This window comes from Quercus suber, unplaced genomic scaffold (assembly GCF_002906115.3).
Source record: "Quercus suber isolate HL8 unplaced genomic scaffold, Cork oak 2.0 scaffold_642, whole genome shotgun sequence".
NCBI lineage: Eukaryota > Viridiplantae > Streptophyta > Magnoliopsida > Fagales > Fagaceae > Quercus > Quercus suber.
This window is the reverse complement of record NW_027070083.1, coordinates 130,839-152,959: the sequence shown is the minus strand read 5'-3', so window position 1 is coordinate 152,959 and position 22,121 is coordinate 130,839. Positions and strand designations below refer to the sequence as shown.

General features: G+C 30.8%; 2 protein-coding genes across 3 annotated transcripts; one reads left to right on the top strand and one right to left on the bottom strand.

Moving 5' to 3' along the window:
- The first annotated feature begins 6,375 nt into the window (after positions 1 to 6,375).
- On the top strand, positions 6,376 to 9,741 carry LOC112001498 (cyclin-U4-1). Its single transcript, XM_024033698.2, has 2 exons — positions 6,376 to 6,914; positions 9,062 to 9,741. The coding sequence occupies exons 1-2, from the start codon at positions 6,580 to 6,582 to the stop codon at positions 9,333 to 9,335; spliced, it is 609 nt and encodes a 202-aa protein (XP_023889466.1). The 5' UTR covers positions 6,376 to 6,579; the 3' UTR covers positions 9,336 to 9,741.
- A 2,752-nt stretch (positions 9,742 to 12,493) lies between these two features.
- LOC111998071 (eukaryotic peptide chain release factor subunit 1-3) lies at positions 12,494 to 21,544 on the bottom strand. 2 transcript variants are annotated; one of them, XM_024030269.2, is made up of 3 exons: positions 21,393 to 21,544; positions 13,027 to 14,503; positions 12,494 to 12,895 (listed from the first exon to the last, which is right to left on the bottom strand). In XM_024030269.2, the coding sequence occupies exon 2, from the start codon at positions 14,467 to 14,469 to the stop codon at positions 13,156 to 13,158; it is 1,314 nt and encodes a 437-aa protein (XP_023886037.1). In that variant the 5' UTR covers positions 14,470 to 14,503; positions 21,393 to 21,544; the 3' UTR covers positions 12,494 to 12,895; positions 13,027 to 13,155. The 2 variants fall into 2 exon arrangements, with proteins under 2 accessions (XP_023886037.1, XP_065621668.1); XM_065765596.1 differs by lacking the exon at positions 21,393 to 21,544 and adding an exon at positions 15,939 to 16,070.
- Between the last annotated feature and the right edge of the window lie 577 nt (positions 21,545 to 22,121).

Here is a 22,121-nt window from a genome sequence, read left to right as displayed (position 1 = left end):
ATAGTAAGAATTGTAATAACTTGTGTATGTAACTATCCAATGAGGGTATTGACAGGTGGAAGTTGGTAGGACTAATTCTTAAATAAATAAATAAAAAGGTGATATTTACTTATTGGATTATTACGTGAATAATGTGATAGACATGTTACAAGAAATACGTTTTCCACTTATCTAAACAAAATAATAATAACAATAATAATAATAATAATAATAAAAACAAAAAAGTTTCACTTAACAAAGCATTAGGCAATAAAGATACTTAAAAATTATTTAAAGAACATGAGTAAATCTAGTGACACAATCAATCGCACACTCAATTTCATAACTTGTTAATTTGTGTAATTGTGAGTAGTGGACAATTTTTCTCATTACTGACTAGTGCAACTCACCACTTTTTATTGACCACTCATAATCACAAATATTAGCAAGTTATGAAATTAGGTGTGAAAATAATTGTGTAAGTAGTATTGTTCATTTGAATATTTAATTTTACTATTTTTTGCATGTTAATAAAATTAAATATACAAACATGTATGGGAAAAAAGTACTTGGTGATATATATCCTAATTGACTCTTTTGTTTATCGAAAAAAAAAGACATTCATTAGATTATTGGAGCTTCAAATTTTTGTCATGTAATCGCTATTAGAATAACACTTTTTTTTTTTTTTGACAAAGATAAGCTCCAACCTAATTTGGGGAATCCCTTTCAATTTATTAAGTGATGATTTATAAAAATATTTAATACATTATTTTAAAAAAATTAGATGCCTTATTAAAAGAGTTACATGACTAAAATCATACATAAATAATCTATATAATCGTCACATAATAAATTAGATGAGATCAGAAAGATACTTTAAACAATATTGGAGCTAAGTTTTTTTCCTTTTTGTATTGGCAGTTGGACATGCCATGCTTTGATTATGACAGTGTCACAGTGACCTGCACACTACCACATTACAAAGGTACCTTCTCCAAGACGAGCACTTCCCAAATTATTTTTGATTAACTGCTACACTTAAGTTTTAGCAACCAAGAATTCAATATGCAAGTAACCTTATAGGAAAGATAATTAAATATAATCATGGCGTACTATCAAATGAGTCTAAATAGTTTAATATAGAGAGAAAACTCGCATTATTAGATGTCAATGCCATTATTACATTCGACACTCTCCAATCTCCATTAAACTGTTTTTTTTTTTTTTTTTTGATTTGGAAAACGTAAATGTTATATCTAATTCATCCAGATGCTGATATCCTATGCGCTTGATGTGTAACACTGAAAAAGATCTATTGCATTGCATGATGAAAGGTTAGGAAAATAAAATGCATTAGACTAAAACACTGACCTAATTATTCTCTGTCCTTAGGAACATAATTTTTTTCACAACTTATTCTACTGACAAATTGTGATTGAAACCAAAGGAGGAAGATTCTCTCTCTCTCTCAATTCAATAATTATAACAATGGAGAAAGGGAATTGAAACCCTAATTATCCTAAAAAATGTCAAACCGATAATGACACTAAATTACAAGTTCTAGCCTTAACAATTCAACCAGTAACACTTAATCTAGTAAAATCTTTAAGCAAAATAATCATTCCAATTTGGACATATATGATATATGATCCATTCGTCGGTGTGGATGTAGATAGATAGCTTTGCACAACATCTTGAAAAAAAGAAAAAACACCCTTAGTGTTGCTGTACTGTGTAATAAATCAAATAATCATGTGTTTTTTCTCCTTCAAATAATCATGTTATTAAAGAAACAAACTGTGCAAATCAAATTATTTTTTATGGAAGAGTATGGAACATGCCAGAGCGTGGTCAAGGTGGAGGAGAAAAAAACAGTGCATTGCCATCACGTTAATGAAGAAATTGATAAGATATACTGATATACATATGTACGTATTGTTGGTCTGGTCTCTGGTCCACAAGAAAGCAGGAAATACTGCACTAATTAGTTTGGTGGTTGGCCCAATTAATCCTAGCAAACGCAAAAATACATCATCCAAAGCATCAACCACTTCATAATCTATATGATACTTTAATCCTAATGATATGTTGATAGATTTTTTTTTTTTTTTGGAGAAACATATATTGATAGATTTCAACTGGCTTATTTTGGTGAAGTATTTTTTCGTGAAATAAATGATTTGGATTTGAATCTTGCCTATCTTAGTATGTGTTTGGATAAAGATTATAGTGTCTACATTTTGGGAGGGACGCGTTTTAGAAAATTTTTTTTTTTTTTTTCCTTCCCTTTGCACGCGTTTCAACTGGGGGACAAAAGTTAATGATCACACTGTGTGGTTACTGTTTACTCACTGTTTCGTACTGTTTATGTACTGTTCATGCACTTTTCAGCCACTTTTTCATTAAAAATAGGACTCACGACACTATTCATAAATTTAAAAATTATTTTGCTACAGTTTTTTCAATTTTCAGTTTCAACAAAAATAAGTTGTATCCAAACGGACATTTAAAATCAATTAAGGTATTGGCATAATAATAGGGTTACAAAAGCGCTTGTATAGAGTTACAAAAACCGCCGGGACATATACCAGGGTTTTAAAAACTGCCAGTGTAGGTCACCCAGAACTATTGTCACATTTACTAGGCAGCGCTAGGAAGCGCCAAGATAGTCCATTTGGATCTATACTGACGGTTTTTAGGCCTATAGCCACATTTTAAAAACGCAACTATAGCCCAAATTTTTTGTAGTAAAAAGCACTACCGTCCACAACAATTTCTTAATACATTCATAATAAATCCTATTTGGCATATTATTATTGGTTTTAATTTAAACTCTCATTTAAATTACTTTTTTTCCCCCCTACCAATAACAATAAATAATAACCTACAACTTAGGATTTGTTCTAAAAGTGTTGTAAACAAAAAATTTATCTAATAGTAAACAACAATCGTTATGGACTACATCTCCATATATTCAAATCTTATCATATCTTAAAATAGTAAAACTAATCCTAATGGTTGGCTTGATTTTATTTGTTTTTTAAGTTTGGGGATTTTAATTTGATATTTGATTTAGTCCATAATAAGAAGGGCTCCTTTGTTTAGCCTTCTTTTTAAATGTATTTTCCCAAGTTCCAAATCGAAATGTGGCTAGTTCATGATCACATCTAAACCATTTTTAAAGCATAAATCCCAAATAAACTTCAGAATAAACATTTTGATCAGTCATCTATACCGTCATCAGTGTTACACATAAAATGGCATCATAGGCAACCTATAATACCATGTATCACTACATTAACAAGTCATTTGCTAAATATTCTATACTTGTTGATATGTTATGTTTCATTAATCACAAATGCTATCACTTGACCTGGATTGTTTTTTTTTTTTTAGCAATCCTTTTTAGAAATTCAGTTTAGGGGGAAAAAAAACACTTTTACCTTCATCTTTGGGGTAGTTCATAATTCCCTGTTTAAACAATAAAATGCTCCAAAAACACTTGATTAAACGGAGGATAAAGATCCAATCCATACTTCCTAACGGGACATTGATATATACCCGTAAGTCTTATTTTGATACTTTGTTACATGACTAGTTTGGTATACAAAATGGAAATGGACTTTAACATTTAAATGTTTTAAGTATAATTATTAATAATGTTGATTTTAATTGATATTGACAGTATCCTAGAGTGATTTTTTTTTTTTTTTTTTTTTTTGAGAAGGTCTAGAGTGATAATTGATGACTGAGAATCCATTTTTTTTTTTTTTTTTTTTTTTTGAGAAGGTCTAGAGTGATAATTGATGACTGAGAATCCAGTTTTTATGTCTAACGGACCCACATCATTGTTAAAAAAATTAAAAAAGATTTTGCTTTTGGAGAATTAATGTTCCCCAATTTTTTTTTCTATATTATCTAAAAATAGCTTTGAATCCCACCAAACATTTCTTTTGTTGCATCAATTTTTTTTTTCACCTATACAGAAAATTAATCGAAATTATTACTGAGCCGGAGAGACTACAAGTATTTAGAAAATCTAGTAAATCCATCATTTAAATATATATATATATATATATTCTTCACAAAGAAAGGAAATGAATTCCTTTTTTTTTTTTCTAGTAAAAATGAATTCAATTAAAAAATATATAGTTTGATACTGCTTGAAGAAATGTAAAAGTTTGTCTCATTTTAAAAATCCCTTATTATTAATTTTTTATTAAAACATTTTGAATTTATCAGGTTGAAATTGTTACAAGCAACAAGTTGTCACCCAGCAAATGCTAGATCATAATTCGGACTCACTAACGAAAAGTAATTATAATTAAGTTAAGAATTACTCAATCATGCTGCTTGTATAATTAATTAAGATAATTAGGGTAGGTATAGCCGTATAGGTGAAAGCACAAGGATGTATAATTTCATAATATCATATTATATTGGTGAAAGCTGGCAATTGTGATGATTAAAGTCCATAACAACAGCACGAGAAAGCCAACTAATTTATAGTGGAATTTTACTTGGCCGTACTTGTCATCTGTCTTCTGCTTTACTTCTTTGGTTTTTTTTTTTTTAAAAAAAAAAATTTGAGATAATTAGGGCAGATATTGTGGTAAATCACGTTTCTGGCTCCATTTCCATTTTCTTCTCAAGGTGGACAAAAAAATGTTTAGAGAAATCCAACTCAGATCTCCGATGCGTCATCCAGATCCAAAGCATTAGTAGTGCATTACCCATGTGACCCTGCTTTTGGTTGGACATTTGCTAGTTTAAGTCCATATTTAATTTTCATTTTCAATACCTTAAATTATAAAATTAAGCTCAATTATACAGTAAATGTACTTAGATACACAAGTATCATCAAGAGTATATAATTCACACGTCTTAATTTTGTTCTCTCACTAATAATGACCACTGCACATCTCTGGTGCGACGATCACTCCACAAGTATAAGTGTTTATGGGGTGTAGGGAGGACCGGGGTTTAAGTCTTCAAGATGGGAGTTTCATACACATATACACTTAGATTAGACTAAAAAAGTATATAATTCAGTGACATTACTTGGTTTCCTTTATAAGGAGAATTAATGTTCAAATGGTCAAATTCGCGTACCCTCCAACCTGTTTTATATGTGTTAAATGCCCTACTCAAAACACCACAATTTAAGAAAAAAGAAGAAAAAAAATGAGACATTTGGAACAAGAATTAGCTCTAAAAATTATTCTAGTAGTCACAAAAATTGTTCTTGACAACCACAATGTTTGATTGTTATGATTTATGAATCACATATTTTTCTTCTATTAGAAGTTAAGTCACTAGCGAACTTAATTACTCATCCAACTCGTTTGTCATGAGTATCTGAATCTATTCACCTACAAACAAAATTTCTCATAATGTCTTCTACTCTCCCATCTAAGTATCTAACACCAAAGAGGGATGAAGTGTATTTTAAGCTAACAACTAATTAAGAAGTCCAGTGAAAAATATTTACCATAACTTAATCCAATAAGAAAATCACACCTTTTAATTATGACAACCAATTGTGTTGAAAGGAAAAAAAAAATTTTGACAACCAATTTTTTGTATCAGAAACAATATTTAATCCCTAGGGACAAACTGTTTAATTATGACAACCATTTTTGTCCGAACTCACCCAAGAAAATGTTTGTAAGACCAAAAATAGAGGAAGTACATAAATTACACCATGACATGCAATTAGAAGTTTAAAACTACTTAAATATCATTAACTCCCAACTTTCCCTTAATATGTACTTGTTAAAAGTTAAAACCCAGCTCTAACTTTTCTGTCGTTGTGATCTAATCTGTTTGGACATATCTCATGAATATCTAAATGTAAATGAATAAAATATGCCCTTCTAGGCTTAAAATAAATAAAATATAAATTTCCTTTTAGGGAATATTGCATCCATTCATAGAGCACTGCAAGAGAAAGAGAACAGTTGACATAACTTTTTACTATCAGAATAACATTATTTTCGTTTGTTTGTATGGATGGAAAACATTATATAAATATATATATATATATATATAGTATTTGGTAACATTATAATAAATGAGTCAAAAAAAATTATTTTTAATCAACATAAAAAGTCTAACTTATTTTAAGAGAATTTTTGTTAACTTTTTTTTTTTAAACAACTTTATCTCACAGCAAATTAAATAAGAAAAGTAATAAAATTATTTTTCAACATATTTAAAGTTGCTACTAAACATAGTAAAATGAGATTGTTTTATAAAAAATGTACTTTAACAAATGACTTATTTTCTAAAAAATATCGAAACAGACAGAGTCCACTACCACTATTGACACTATTTTATTATTTACCAAATTGCACCTAAAAGATTCTACAAAATTGAGAGGGAGAGGGAGAGAACACGCCTGGCTCTGTTTCTAGAGAATAGATTAGTAAACCTTTAACTCACGTAAATGCAATACAAAAAAGGAAGCAAACAAGTTGTATTTGCATCCCATAAGAAACACAAAAAAATAGCACCCAACAAAGGTAACATACACGAAGACCAACCAACCACATACAATACAAACAACACAAACAAAAGCTCTCTACAAGTACAACAATGGCTGAGCTTGAGAGCCCTGAGGTGATGCCCAAGGTCATAAACTTCCTCTCTTGTCTCCTCCACCGCGTCGCCGAGTCCAACGACACCACTTCCCGATTGGATACGCAGAGAATTTCAGTGTTCCATGGCCTCACAAGGCCTACCATCTCCATCCAGAGCTACCTTGAGAGGATCTTCAAGTATGTTAATTGTAGCCCATCTTGTTTCATTGTTGCCTACGTTTATCTCGACCGTTTCACGCAGAAGCAGCCCTTGTTGCCCATCAATTCTTTCAACGTGCACCGCTTGCTTATTACTAGTGTTTTGGTGTCTGCAAAGTTCATGGATGACATGTAAGTCCTCTTCAAATTAACTTTCCTTGTTTTTCTTTTTCTTTTTTTCATATATATATATATATATATGATCTTTGAGATGCTTGGTTGGATTTCCTATGAGTTTTTCTTTCTTTTGCTTTTCATTCTTTGATTGATCAACTGGGATATAGCGCTATTGAGGTTTAATGGTTTCTTGATTAGCAAAGAAGAAAAACAGTGTTTTCAAGTTGTTTAATGGTTCTCTCTGTTTTATATGTGTAGTTTATAGCTCTAGCATTTTCGTATATAAATTAGATGAATTTAACTTGGGAATTGAAAGAGTTCTTCTTCTTCCTCCTTAGCATTTTTATTGGTCAATTCAATTCCTTTTTTCTGCTCCTAATTCATGTAAATTTCTCTCGGAATTTCTTTCACCTGTGCGCATGCGGGCACACAGAGAGAGAGAGATTGTGATCTTAATATATAAATAATAATTTTTTTAGGAGAAATATTTAAATAATATATACTTGACCAAGAATATGTTCATTTCCACAGTTATTAATATTAGACTAAAATCCAAGTCATATATTTTAAGTTTCGGTGAATTGTCATTTTCATCCCAATATATATATATATATATATATATTTTTTTTCTTCATTTTAATCTTTAAAGTTTAACATTCTTATCAAGTTGATCAATCTATGGTGCTGCTTAAAAAATTGACATTATTCAATATTCATATATGTGATACAATGTCATTTTGCTAGACTTAACGGTAATTTTATATATGGCAATGGATGAAACGACGAATATAATGAAAATTTTAAAGTTTAAAAACTAAAATGAAAATACATATATAAATAAATAAATAAATAAGTTGTAGGACAAAAATGACACTTCACCCTATATTTAATGGTGTAATTTAGATTTTAACCTTGTTATTAAACATTCTAAATTTTCTTTATGAATTTCAAGAGTCCATTTACATATGTTTAGGAGGGCAATATATCAACAAAAAAAGCTAAGATTTAAATTATGAACAAATGCTTAAACTGCCTAATAATAGTATTACAAAAGCTTATGATCCATCAAAAGTCATGTAGTTCAATATTATACTAAAAGAGTGTGTTTTTGAGGGTTTGTAAATTCATATGCTTCCTTTTCCCAACTTAAAAATGTACAAAATGCTTACAAATTGATGTGATAATTAATATTTGTTTTGTGCTTAAAAATTGACAAATGTCTATATGACTTGTATGGTAAATTTTGTAAAAACTATAGCATCAAGCTAAAATTATACAGTATATAAATTCAAAAAAAAAATTATTATATGAATTGAAAAATAGGCACATAAACCGACACCTTTTCGAAACAACCTTTAGCAAGAAAAAAAGAAAAAGAAAAAAGACAGCCAATGTACCTCCGTCTTTTAGCAGACAGCCCACCTAAGTCTTGGTCTTGCTGTCTCTGTCCATTTTAGGCATGACTGAAAATTCCCATAGCTGTAGAAAGAAAATGCAAGCAATGTTCCCATAATAAAAAAATAAAATAAAATAAAGAAAATGCAAGCAATGAGCATGAAAATTAAGTGTCATTAATAAAGAGGCAATTGCTATATATCTTTTCAAGGCCATGCATTCTGTTGAAAAGCACACTGTCCAATTTGGCTGTGTTTGTGTTTGTGATGTGCACAAGACACCTTACTTTAAGCACCAAATCATGCTAGAAGCTCTGACTCTTTATGTTCTGTTGTCAGCTAGTCACATGCATGCTGATGCTGCCTTAACCCTACAGTAATTCTGGTGGTACGCATCTCACACACACTTTGTCATGACCGTTTAACGTGACAGATTGAGTGTAAAAAAAAAAATTATGAGTTCATATGTTATAGTGAGAAACAATCGATCATAATTCGATCATAATTTGTCATATAAAAAAATTGTGGCAAAGTATGTATTATTAGCATTATTGTTAACTATATGCTAAATCTTTTTTTATTTTAATTTATTTTTCTTTGTGAATTCATCTGTATTTTGTTAAATGGACACATGAAAACCCAAAATTCTCTCATTTTACTTCTTATTATTTGGTAATTAACACATGCACCAACATTAAATAGTCAAATAAGGTCCTTCATTAATACTCTATTATTCATTTCTCATCTTGTTAGTTTTTCTTTCTTCAGGTATTACAACAATGCTTACTATGCTAAAGTTGGAGGAATAAGCACCACAGAAATGAACCTTCTTGAGGTGGACTTCTTATTTGGTTTGGGGTTCCAATTAAATGTGACACCCAATACCTTCTACACCTACTGCTCTTATCTTCAAAGAGAGATGCTACTCCTCCAATCCCCTCTACATTTAGAAGAGCCCACTCTAAATTTGGAGAGACCTATAAAGCTCCATTGCTGCTTCAATGAAGATGATTCCACCCATCAAAAACAACTTGCTGTCTAGGCACTTTTGGAAGGTCTGCCCAATGATTCTACAACAAGAATTTGGTAATAGTTATGTGGGCTCAAACTGCTCACACTCCATCTGGACTTGGGGATTGTGAGTACATTGGTGTAACCAATGAGTCAAAATTTCCCATTTGACTCATAATCCCATGCACTCATTATACATTTGGTCAAGCTCTTTTTACATGGGTTCCTACATTTTCCCAGTGTACTTTTTCCTTCTTTTTTTTAGTTTTAATTTTCTTCTTAGGTTTATGAATTTTGGACCATTTTATTTTTGTTTTGTTAAATAGTAGTAGATTGTTGTTGTTCCTTTCCTTAATTGGTGGTGTTGTACAGATGGACATTTTGTGTGTGTGTTTACAGACTGGCTAACATGATCAAACCTTGGATTTTCTTGTGGATACACACTGCTATGATATGATATTCTGCTGCCACACTGAGACATATAAAACTGATGACAACCAGAAAAAGGCTGTTGTAGTGTAATTATTTATTCAAAAGCCTAATCAGTACAAAAGTACAAACCCGTGTTGGGCCTTTTTATTACGCGTCTAACTGACCAAGGCAAATGGAAGAGTTGGCATGTGTTGTGTTATGGTCATCGTATCTATGACATCTCTGAGGAAGACAAACTTGTGTATTAGGGATTCAACACATTTGTGCTCGTTTCGGTGGTACAAATTATATTACTTTTTATTGCAGTTTTTAGGAATGTACATGGTTCGAGTCAGATCAAGTTGAGTGATTTTTTAACTTAACCTATCATAATGAGCCAAAAAAATTCAACCCAATCCATCACAAAAATCTAACCCAAGCCACCTAAATAGAGTTGGGTCTAGTTAGACCCATGAGTTAGATAATTTTTTTTAATTACTATTATTAATATTAAATTGAAAATTAAAACAACACCATCATAAATAAGAGCAAATTTAATACAAACTAGATGAGAAGAACTTAAAGTTTGAGTTTTATTTAGGAAGAGATGTAAAAAGTAAATAACAAATTTTAAAAAAATTATTCTTAAATTCATTTTTTAAAATTTAAATATATATTAAATATAGGTGGATTGAGTTGGGTTAGGCGGATTTATGAATCTTACAACCTGAACTCAACATGACAGATTATCTTGAATCGGATCGGTTTTGGTAGATTAGTTGTACACCCCTAGTAGTTTTAACCTATAACAAAGTGTAGCGTCATTGCTGCTAACAAATCTAGGACTCATAAACTTTAATGATTCCATGATGATCTTTCACATAATAAAATTCATGCAGTATCATCTATATGGTAAATTTTTTGCAATTTACTTTTCTATATAAAGTATAAACTACTAAATTATCTGTCAAGAACTCATCCTTCATTCTATTAAGAATTTTCCAAAATTTGAACCTTAAGTCACAAACCTAAATAAACCTATGATTTCGTAAATCTTCCTTTACATTAACTTATTTCCCCACACATCAAAAATAAAAAATAAAAATCTTTTTCAAACCATCGTAGGAATCAACGTTTTTAGGTTTTTGCCACATAATGGTCTCTATTGCAAAGACAAAATCCTCCCCATTTCAAAATTTAGATTTTATTTCTTAGATATAAAATTATACAAAGTATCACATTATTCAAATTTTAAATGACGTAACAATATGATACTAGATAAAATACACCTTAGATTTGCCACATAATGGAGAAACTATACGATATTTATGGAGGATTACATCAGCAATGCCTAATAGTCCTCCACTCCAATAATATAATGTCATATGACTAATTTAAATGAGTCATTTATCCTAATCATGCCTCCCAAATAAATATTGAAAATTGAAAACAAGAATCTTGTCAGTTCTCATCTTCGGTGCTAACAAGTAACAATATCTCCATGGAAAAATAATTCAGAACAACCACCCAACAATCTATAAGCAATCTCATGCCTATATCCACAAATACCTAAAATTAAACTGAAACACGTATTAATTTGAAAATAAAAATGTCAACTTTAAACTTCAATATATGTAATCTCGTGCATCTATCAACAAATTGAAATACCAAACTTTAAACTTTAATATCTTTGGCTCTTTGCGTTGGGATATTGGGAACTTCATTGCAGCACTGATGAAACAAATTCCAACTAGATAAATACCCATTTCAACAAATTCCACATGATCATATTATTAGCTTTTTCATATATTTTATTAAAGGAAATTCAGGTGTTGGGCTCCACAATGCTCTGTAAAACCCATGCTCAGTGTTTTTCCTCTATTCTATAGTATTTGTTTTCAAGCCAAAGAATCCCTGACGGTGAGAAAATCCAAGCCAAAAATCCAATCCCGATTTGGTTGTAAGCATTTGGGGATAAGGAGAAGGACATGGCGTTTGGGGACAAAAATAACAGGATGCTGTTGCAGGTGTTCAGATTCATCATCACTACAAAGTTCACCATCCTAATGGTGGTGTTGGAACTGAGATGTGTTCTCATTTTATGTTTTATTTTTTTTATTTGGAAGGATGTGATTAGAATAATGACTCATTTAAATTGGACATATGGCATTATATTACTGCAGTGGAGAACCACTAGGCATTGCTGATGTGGTCCTCCATAAGGATTGAATAATTTCTCCACATAATGGTCTCTATTGCTAAGACAAAATCCTCCCCATTTCAAAATTTAGATTTTATTTTTTAGATATAAAAGTATACAAAGTATCACGCTATTTGAATATTAAATGTAAGAATACGATACTTGATAAAATACACCTTAGATAATATATACTTTGAACCATGAAATAGGTTCATTCCAAATAGAGATCTAAGTAGCAGCCTAGCACAGACCCAAATCCCCACCGTGGAGGTTCTGAGGGAAGGCAGATTTTCTGTTTTCCACCGGTAACAAGTTAGGGCATGGGCTGGTATTGGCCCCACTGACCCGAACCGAACCCACATAAAATAAAATTATAAAATGCATAGCCAAAACTTGTTTTACCAGGTGATGCAATAAGCACCAAAAAACACAATTTTTCACTCCCTTCTCACAAGCAATCAGATCACTTGGATCCTACTGCAAACAGATACCGAAAGGGAGAGAAAAATTACTGTGCAAGTTTTTGGTGCCAGTAGCATTTTCCGTTCTTACCAAATCAAATATCAAAACACAATACATAATATAAATATTATTTTATTGCAGTATCGAAATTAGGATTGCATCCACCAAACATATATGCTAATGATAAATGTCTTCAACAGAATTAAAACATAAATTTAAAGTCATGATAAAAGGAATAAACTTCACACGACTACTAGCAATAGCAGTTTCCAACAATGCAGAAGCAGAGAACCGCAGAGTCTTGATCATCTCGATCAGTCAACAACCAAACATGATGCAGCAATAGATAGAACATACATCACATGATCCCCCCGAACCAACGGAAATACCTCTAATACGGCTCATTATTCTTCATGTGACTCTTCCAGCTGCTCCACTCCAAGAAACATATTTCCTGTAATTTTTTTGGAATAATCCAAAATCACCCGATTAAGGTTCTGGGGTGTTCCCGAAATCTCCTTCAAGAAAGAGAAAACAATAGAGACAAAATAGCCAACAAAGTCAGGAGCAGAAATTCAATTGAGTGCTGACTGGAAGAATAGATAGAAAAGAGATGACAGGAAATTAAAAAAAGAAAAAGAAAACTAACATATATTTTGCAAGGGGTTTTGAGATCTAATTCAGGGGCAGCAGCAGCAAGCGCGGACATATCGCGCACTGGTGCAGGCCTTTTTGCCCCGTTCTCCTGCACCAGCATAGGCAGAAAGTTGATTGATTGCTATTCAGAATCATCATAAACTTCACCATCATCAGAAAACTCATCAAATGATCTTATATCAAGCTGGTAGCGGAGTATTCCCCCAATCCCACCAAAACCTCTGCAGAACTGAGATCCCTCTTGAGATCTGTTGGTGACAAATTCAAGTGTGCAACCAAACTTCTTGTATTCGGTAGCAAACCACTCCAGCAGAGATGTCTTTTCCTGCACCTCTAATTCAGCAGAGCCAACAGGAGCACGGAAATTATTCTGATCAGCCTCTTGCTCCTTATTCAAGTGCTTTATGATAATCTCACCGGTAGTGCTATTTTTTAACACATACCTATTAATATCCAGATTTTCCCATACAATAAGTATATCAACAGCACCCATCTCCAAAGTTTTCAGTGTATCATCCACGCCAAAAACATATTTCCCAGTGTCCTGGCTAATCTCCTCAAAGTATTTGCCTATCAAGCGCTTCTCCTGAATAAATTTCACATTGGACAGGATCTCTGATGACAGTTCAATGGCCTGATTGAAACCATTCTCCCCTCCATAAGAGACATCTACCACATTTAATATTTTGGCTTGAAGACGAGGATCAAACATGTCTGACTGACTAAGCTCAGTTTTGAAGTCAGCAGACCCAGCAAGTATTAATCCGGAAACATTGGGTTGGCTGGTGGCAGCATTGATGTAAAATTGAGTGGCAAGTTCCGCTGTCTTCCTCACATAGTTGTGGCGCTTCTCCATTCGAAGACGAGCAAACCGTAGAGCTGATTGCCCACCTCTTCCATGTTTCTTTGGAAGGTCAACACTAAATTTATGAAGAATCTCTCTGGTATTACCACTTAAAGTCCCAAAAAGGGTCCCATTACCATCCATGATAATAAAACCAAACTTGTCATCAGATTCTAAAAGCTCATTCAGCGCTTCTGTATGAAACTTGTTGTCACAAAGGTAAAGGGATGCATTAATTGGCCTAAATGGCTCAAAATCGATTGTGACCTTCTTTTCTTTCCCTTCCTCATTTACAATTGTTCCTGTGTAGAGCACAAGCCCGTTGGGAGGAACTTTGTTGTAAAGTTTAAGTCTTTGCTGCGCAGATGTAATCGCCCCAAGCACAGACTGGCGATTCACCCTACTTTTAATGTTGGAGGCAGTACCAAATTCATCACCCAACATCTTGGTAACACGGGATACTTGATCTCGTGGAGGCATGATTAGAGAAATCATGCTTGTACCATTGCCTCTAGCAGCTTCGAGAGCTTTGATCAATTTCTTGATCTTCCATATCTCAATGTTCTTATCAGCTTCTTGACCATCAGCCATTGTGATAGTAGATACAGAAAAAGTAGTTGATTACCTGCACAAACAGCATTAATCAATTCACGCATTTCAGAACAAAAAGGAGACAAACAAAAGTGCTAGGATTCCAAAATCAACAATGAAAAAAAAAAACGAAAGATAAAATATCAATAAATAAAAAGGTCAAATATGCATGCACACAAGCTATGTAACTCACTTTTCACCAAAAAAATAAAAAGTTAGGTAACTCATAAAGGCTGTGTATTAATTGGTGAATCAGAAAAAAAGTATCATCAGAGCCAATCATAAGTTATGTCTAGCAACTCCAAACATTATTAGCAATGTGAACCAACTATAACCAAGGTGATACTATCCTGAATACCTATTTCAAGTGAAGGTTCAACCTTCCAACAAGAACTATCAACTTGTTCCAAAAGAACATGTCTATCTTCAGCCACATTACTGGCCAAAATGAGACAGTATCACGTCATTACATATATACCAACTGAGTCTACTTGAAAATACCATACATGCTTTCACATAGACATGTACCACCACGTGGATTCCGAAAACAAAATCTTACTGTACTTGAGAATAAAATATAATCCCACTTCATATAATAGTCCTTCAATGCCAAACTATTTTAACATTAAACTTAATATAATTGTCAACTATCCACTTGTGATACTAAAATATAATTTCAAAGTGCTTACTAGCCAAAACGCTTTAATACATTGGGCATCCTATGCTTTCCTAATTATAATTTAGTAATGCTATTGCTCCAAAATCCACCAAAAAGTATAACATCACACAAAAAATTGAGAACATGGAGAAACATTAAAGCTATGGCAAGGTACTTTAACCATTAACACATGTAGGTTGCAGAAACTAAATATCTAAATAAATAAAGGTAACACAGTTTAGTAAAACTGTAAAAGTTCAACATCCACAGAACAATCAAGAACAGATCCTTCAAATAAAAAATTAAAAAACCGAAAGCAAGTCTAAATAGATCTTTATAAAGATTCCCTACTTTAGAATAATAATAATAATTAAAAATTAGATCTTTAACTGACAATTTAATAATAAAAATAATTAAAAAATATATATATATATATATATATATATAATTCTGATATTATATTGAAAAATAAACTATAAAATGAAAAATAAAAAGATTGTTCGCTAAAATCTAAAAAAACATAAAGACAAAACTAAATAATTTAAAGGGGAAAAAAAAAGATAATCAAATCGGGATATTACAAAATTTATAATCAGATACGTCCAACAAAAAATCGGCGACAAATAACATAATCGAATCATTAGAAATCACCAAAAATCAAAGATTAAAAAAAAAAAAAAAAAAAAAAAAAAGCAATTACATCAATAACAACAAATCATAAAATTCTGAAAAAACAGAAAGTACCAAATAAGTTCGAATCAAAAGTGAATTATAGATTGAAAGATAGAAAGAAAGAGAGAGATTGACGAACCTGAAAGGTGGTTTTGTGCGTGTATCGTAGGCCGCCGAGGTTTGGTTAGAAAACTAAAAGGAAAGAAGAGGCTGTGAACTTTGATTCTCTCTTTCCGGCTCTCTTTGAGGGTTTATATATCTGTTTGTGTTGGTTTTGGACTTTTCTAAGGGATGGTGGGCTGAGCTAGATTTTTATTAGGAGTTTTGGTTTGGGTTGGATTCTATGGTTTTGTATTTTTTATTTTTTATAAGAAAAAATTTTAAGTTAAAATGTAAATTGCACCCTTTAGATTTGATTGAAATTTATTTTGGTGTTTGAACTTTATTTTTGTCCAACTGAATCCTCTAAATTTTAACTTTGTTCAAATCAAACATTTTATCCAATTTCATTAAAAAATATCTATAAAAATAATAAAAATAATTTTAGATTTTATATGTGATAATTTTTTCCAAAAAATATTATTTATTAGTTTTTTTTCTGTGAGAGTTTCAACTTATGGCGTTCGTTCCTAATAATAGTTATTTATCATCAGACTAAGACACCAATCAGTTTTTGGTGTAGGTGGAGATTAAACCACAGATCTCTTATATAACAATAAGAGATTTTACCAGTTAAGCTAATTAGAACCTACTTATTTATTAGTTAATTACATATTTAATGGAAATTTCTTAATAGAATTTGATGAAAAGCCTAAATTGAATAAATTTATAAATTTAGAGAACTCAATTGAATGAAAGTAAAGTTAAAGAACTTAAATGAATTTCTGTCAAATCTAGAGAATAAATTTGCTTTTTTGCCAAATTTTATTTATAATTATTATTTTTTCTTTATATAAGAATAGTTATTAGTTGATTTGTAGGGAAACCGCCGAGTCTGCCTCTAGTTATTAGTTCAATTAAGTTATGTGAACATCAAATATATAACTATAATATTATTATATAATTAAGTGGTTTATGCCTTTAAATTAATAAGTCTTAGGACTCATATAATGATATAATATGAATTTGTAATGACACTTATAATCCTTGCCAAGAGTTTTGTAACTCTGATACATTTTGATGTTTCTAATAAGACATTTAGAGTTCAAATTCTCTCATCCCATTGTAACTATTGAATTATCAAAAAAAATGATGACATCTATAATCTCAATAGGCTGGTCATAGTGAGATATTAACTAGTTAATAGACCAAGTTGGACTAGGCTGAAAGAGAAAAATCTCAGCCCATGACCTTGTCCATAGGCAATGCTCATTTTGTCTTTAGCGGGATGGGCTATCCATAAACTTGTGTTAACATCTTATTTTATTATTTTTATTAAAAAAATTAATTTTTTTATAAGGGAAGAATCAATCTTTTTTTGTATAGTTCTTATAAAAAAATTTGTAAAAGACATATCAAAGAATTTAAAACTTATTTAAATCTTTTTACGGTCAAATCTATTTAATTTTCTGTTTCGTTGATGGAAATCTATTTAATTTTTTTATTAATGCTTAAAATGGTTTTTTTTATTATCTTTTAATAAAAAAATTTCAAATGAGTAATTCAAAGTTGCTAAATTACTATAAAATATATATTTAGTAAACTAATTAACACAATTACTTTAAATATCTTAGTGGTTAGGGGAATTCTCTTAAAAAATTCATTTATAATATTTCAAGATCAATTCCCCATACAATATTTGGGTTTTATTATCCTATTTATTTTGGTCACACAATCCAAAAAAAAAAACTAAAAAAAGAGGAAATAAATCTGGCCAACCCAACTTCCCATGTATAGAATTCCATGAAATCAATGAGTTATAAATGTATAAAAATGGTTTTCTAGGTAATCTTTCTCTTATAAGCAGTTCTCTCTCTTTCTCTGAGTATCTTGGTAATATTTTTTTTTTTTTAGTGTAGGTGTGAATTAAACTTCAGATTTCTTATACAACCATCAAAGATTTTACTAGTTGAGTTAACTAGAATTCACACTATATTATTCATCCTAAATACATAAACCAACATTACTCATTTAATGTTCATAAAAAATAAAATAAAATAAAATAATAATAACATTACTCATTTAACATTTCACCGTTTAACTTGTAACCAGCGTTTCATACCAATTATTTATTACAATTTCATTGTAATCAGCATCCTAAATATTGTGTTGTAATGAAAAATTAATACATTTACGCTAAATGTAGGTAGATATATATGCTTCTCCGGCATCCCTTCCATCTTAGCACCACTCTAGCTTCTCACCTCCATCGAAAGACAATGAATTTGTTGCTAGATAGAGAGTTATAAGGTCCGTTTGAATACAACTTATTTTTACTGAAAACTGAAAACACTGTAACAAAATAATTTTAAATATATAAATAGTGCCGTGGGACTTATTTTTAATTTTTTTCTGAATAAAATGGTTGTGGGTCCCATGAACAGTGCGTAAACAGTGCTACTACAGTATGTGAACAGTGCTGCTACAGGTGTGAACAGTGATAATTGTCTCCCTGAAACGCGTGAACAAAAAAAAAAAAAAAAAAAAAAAAAAGGAAAATGCTGAAAAGTAAAAACGCAGATGCCCACAAGCGTGAATCCAAACCCACACTTGGTCATAATGTAGGGACCAAGTGTGGGTTTGGATTCACATTTGCAGGTGTTTGCGTTTTTACTTTTCAGCGTTTTCCTCTTCTTTTTCTTCTTCTTCTCTTTTTTTTTTTTTTTGTTTCACGCGTTTCAAGGAGACAATTATCACTGTTCACACCTATAGCAGCACTATTCATGGGACCCATAGCCACTTTATTCAGAAAAAAATTATTAAAAATGAGTCTCATAGCACTATTCATACGTTTAAAAATTATTTTGCTACAATATATTTAGTTTTCAGTTTCAGCAAAAATAAGTTGTATCCAAACGGATCTATAGTTCGAGTTGTATCAGCTATAGACTTTGGCAATTGCGTTGTCATTGATTCAAGAAAAATCTCCAATTTTTCAATTTGCTAATATTATTTGGAATTTATATTTAAGGAAATGGTGACTGTGTGTGTTAATCTTTTTTTTTTTTTTTTTTTTAATTTGATCTAATAGCATTTTATTGGGTGGAAGAAACATGGGTATTTAAGCGAAATTCTTATTAAATTTACAGTTTTTTTTTTGTTTCGATGAAAAATCTTATATGAAAATAGTTTTTAGAGCTTTTTTTTTTTGGGTAAATTTGGCAATATTAGGGGAAAAAATGTCAAAGAATAACTATATCTTAACTTCCCTTATTAAGCTTGACGTGAGATATTATTGCTAGTTGGAAAACAACTCTATTTCACTCCAAGCTAAATAAAGAAAGTCAAAATATATTTTTCCAAATCATTTTATGGTTGCTATCAAATATAGAAAATTAGATAATTTTCTATCAAAAGTTGTTTTTTCAATAATTCATTTTCCATAAAATGTTGATATCAAACAAATGGAATATTAATATCTTTCTTTAAATAAAGGATTACAACGGTAAGAAATGAATATTAATAATTAACTATGATATGTCATCAAACTTGATATCTGGAAAATCTAAAATAGAGAAAATCATATTTTGATGAACTTTTCAATACATTGCACCTTACTATTTATAAGATAGAGGGTAAAAGGATCAAGATTTCTGTGTAAATTTGGAAGTAAATTTACACTAGAATGAGAAAGAACATAAAGGCCCTCTATATGTTTTGTTGGATAGAAAGAGCATGTGTATATAAATATAATGCAATATGTGTAGTGTAGGAATAATATAGATGTGAGAACTGTAAACAGTAAACAATCCTCAATTCTCAAATGGCGTCAAATTCTCACATACTCTTCTTCCCCTTCATGGCTCAAGGCCACACCATCCCCTACTTGACCTTGCAAAACTGCTTTCTCATCGAGGCTTCAAAGTAACAATCCTCACTACTCCATCAAATACCTCTACTATCAGCTCATACATTTCACAATTCTCAAATATCCATCTTAAAGTAATTGCATTCCCTCAAGTCCAAGGCCTCCCCAAAGGCTATGAAAACATGTCCCAACTCTCACGCGATCAACTCCTTCCATTCTTTACAGCAACGAAACAACTTCAACCACAGTTTGAGAAAACCTTAGAAGAAATGTCTGAAGTCCAAGACCTTCCGGTTTGTGTTATTTCTGATACATTTTTAGGTTGGACAAACACGTCGTGTCGCGTTTTTCGTATTCCCCGGTTGGTGTTTCATGGCAAGGGAGTGCTTCCAATGGCCGTAAAGAANACCACACTGGATTCCGAAAACAAAATCTTACTGTACTTGAGAATAAAATATAATCCCACTTCATATAATAGTCCTTCAATGCCAAACTATTTTAACATTAAACTTAATATAATTGTCAACTATCCACTTGTGATACTAAAATATAATTTCAAAGTGCTTACTAGCCAAAACGCTTTAATACATTGGGCATCCTATCCTAATTATAATTTAGTAATGCTATTGCTCCAAAATCCACCAAAAAGTATAACATCACACAAAAAATTGAGAACATGGAGAAACATTAAAGCTATGGCAAGGTACTCTCAATTACATGTAGGTTGCAGAAACTAAATATCTAAATAAATAAAGGTAACACAGTTTAGTAAAACTGTAAAAGTTCAACATCCACAGAACAATAAAAGCAAATGCTTAAATCAAAAAACCCAAAAACAGAAATCAGAACAGAGCAAACAATCATAGCGAGACTCATGTTCACACTTCACAATCGCAGCGTATAATGTAAAATTTGCAAGCCCTGTTTGGAGCATAAAATTTTTCTGTAAATTATGTATATCTTTAGTAAGAAGATCAAGAATGAAACAACCACCAAAACAGAAAGAATTAAAACTAAGCCCATCTGGGGCGAATTACCGTAGGTTTTACGGGCTAGAGACAATTCCAAATGGTTCTTTCTTTAAAAAGGTTTCCTATGTTATCAAAACAAATTAAAAATTATATTTTTAACTGAAAATTTTGAAAATATAATAGGTTTTTTTCTAAATAAAAATATAATTCAGAAATTATATTGATGAACAAACATAACAAACAAAGAGCAAAAGCTCACACACAGAGTCCTTCAAAAACTACCAAACTAAGATTGCTAACTTACAAATCAATAGTAGTTTAAACAAACTACAGAATATTTAATGGCAATAAAATAATTTTTTTAAAATAAATTGTGCACTAAAATCTAGAAAATATAAAGACAAAACTAAATAATTTAACGAAAAAAAACCACAACAATCAAATCAGGCAACTACGTAATTTATAATCAGATATATCCAACAAAAAATCAGAGACAAATAACATATTCGAATCATTAGAAATCACGAAAAATCAAAGAGAAACACGCACAGCAATTACAACAAATCACAGAATTCTGGAAAAACAAAATACAAAACATGTTCGAATTGAGAGAGAGAGAGAGAGAGAGAGAGAGAGATTGGAGAGCCAGACGGACCTTTCAAGGTGGTTTTGTGAGTGAATTCTAGGTCGCCGAGATTTGATTAAAAAGCAAAAAGAAGAAGAGATTGTGTAGTGTAGACTACTGCTTCCCTTTTTTTCTTTTGCTCTCTTTGTGTTTGTGCTTTGTGGGTTGGTTTGGTTTTCGTCTTTTCTAGGGGTCGGTGGGCCGAGTTAAAATTTTATTTTTGAGTTTTGGTTTGAGTTGAATTTATGGATTATTTTTAATGAAAAAATAAAAAATTATATAAGTAAAAATAATATAAATTTGAAAATTCAAATATATATATATATATATATTTATATTAGACTCATCAGTCATCACACGTACTTTGAATATGTAATAATACTCATTTTTTGTATTATAATATTTAAAAGTGATATATAAATAACCGTGTATTCTTTTTTAAAGAAATATGTAAGTTAACCTAAAATAGTGTTTAAAAATGAGATAGAGATAATGTCCTAAATTTTAAGCTAAATGAAAGAAAAAAAAATCCTAAAACTTAAAGAATAAATTACTCTTTTAACCAGTTTGTGTTTTTTTAATTTAAAATTATTTAACTAAAAGATATGGGTATTTTAGAAAACTTAAAAATTTATGTAAGAATATTTTAGTATACAAAATGTTAAAACCCAAAAAAGGAATTCGCTTATTAGTAGTATAGATATATATATATATATATAAATTTGAAAAAAAGAGTCAAAACCATCTCAAGATTCTAGA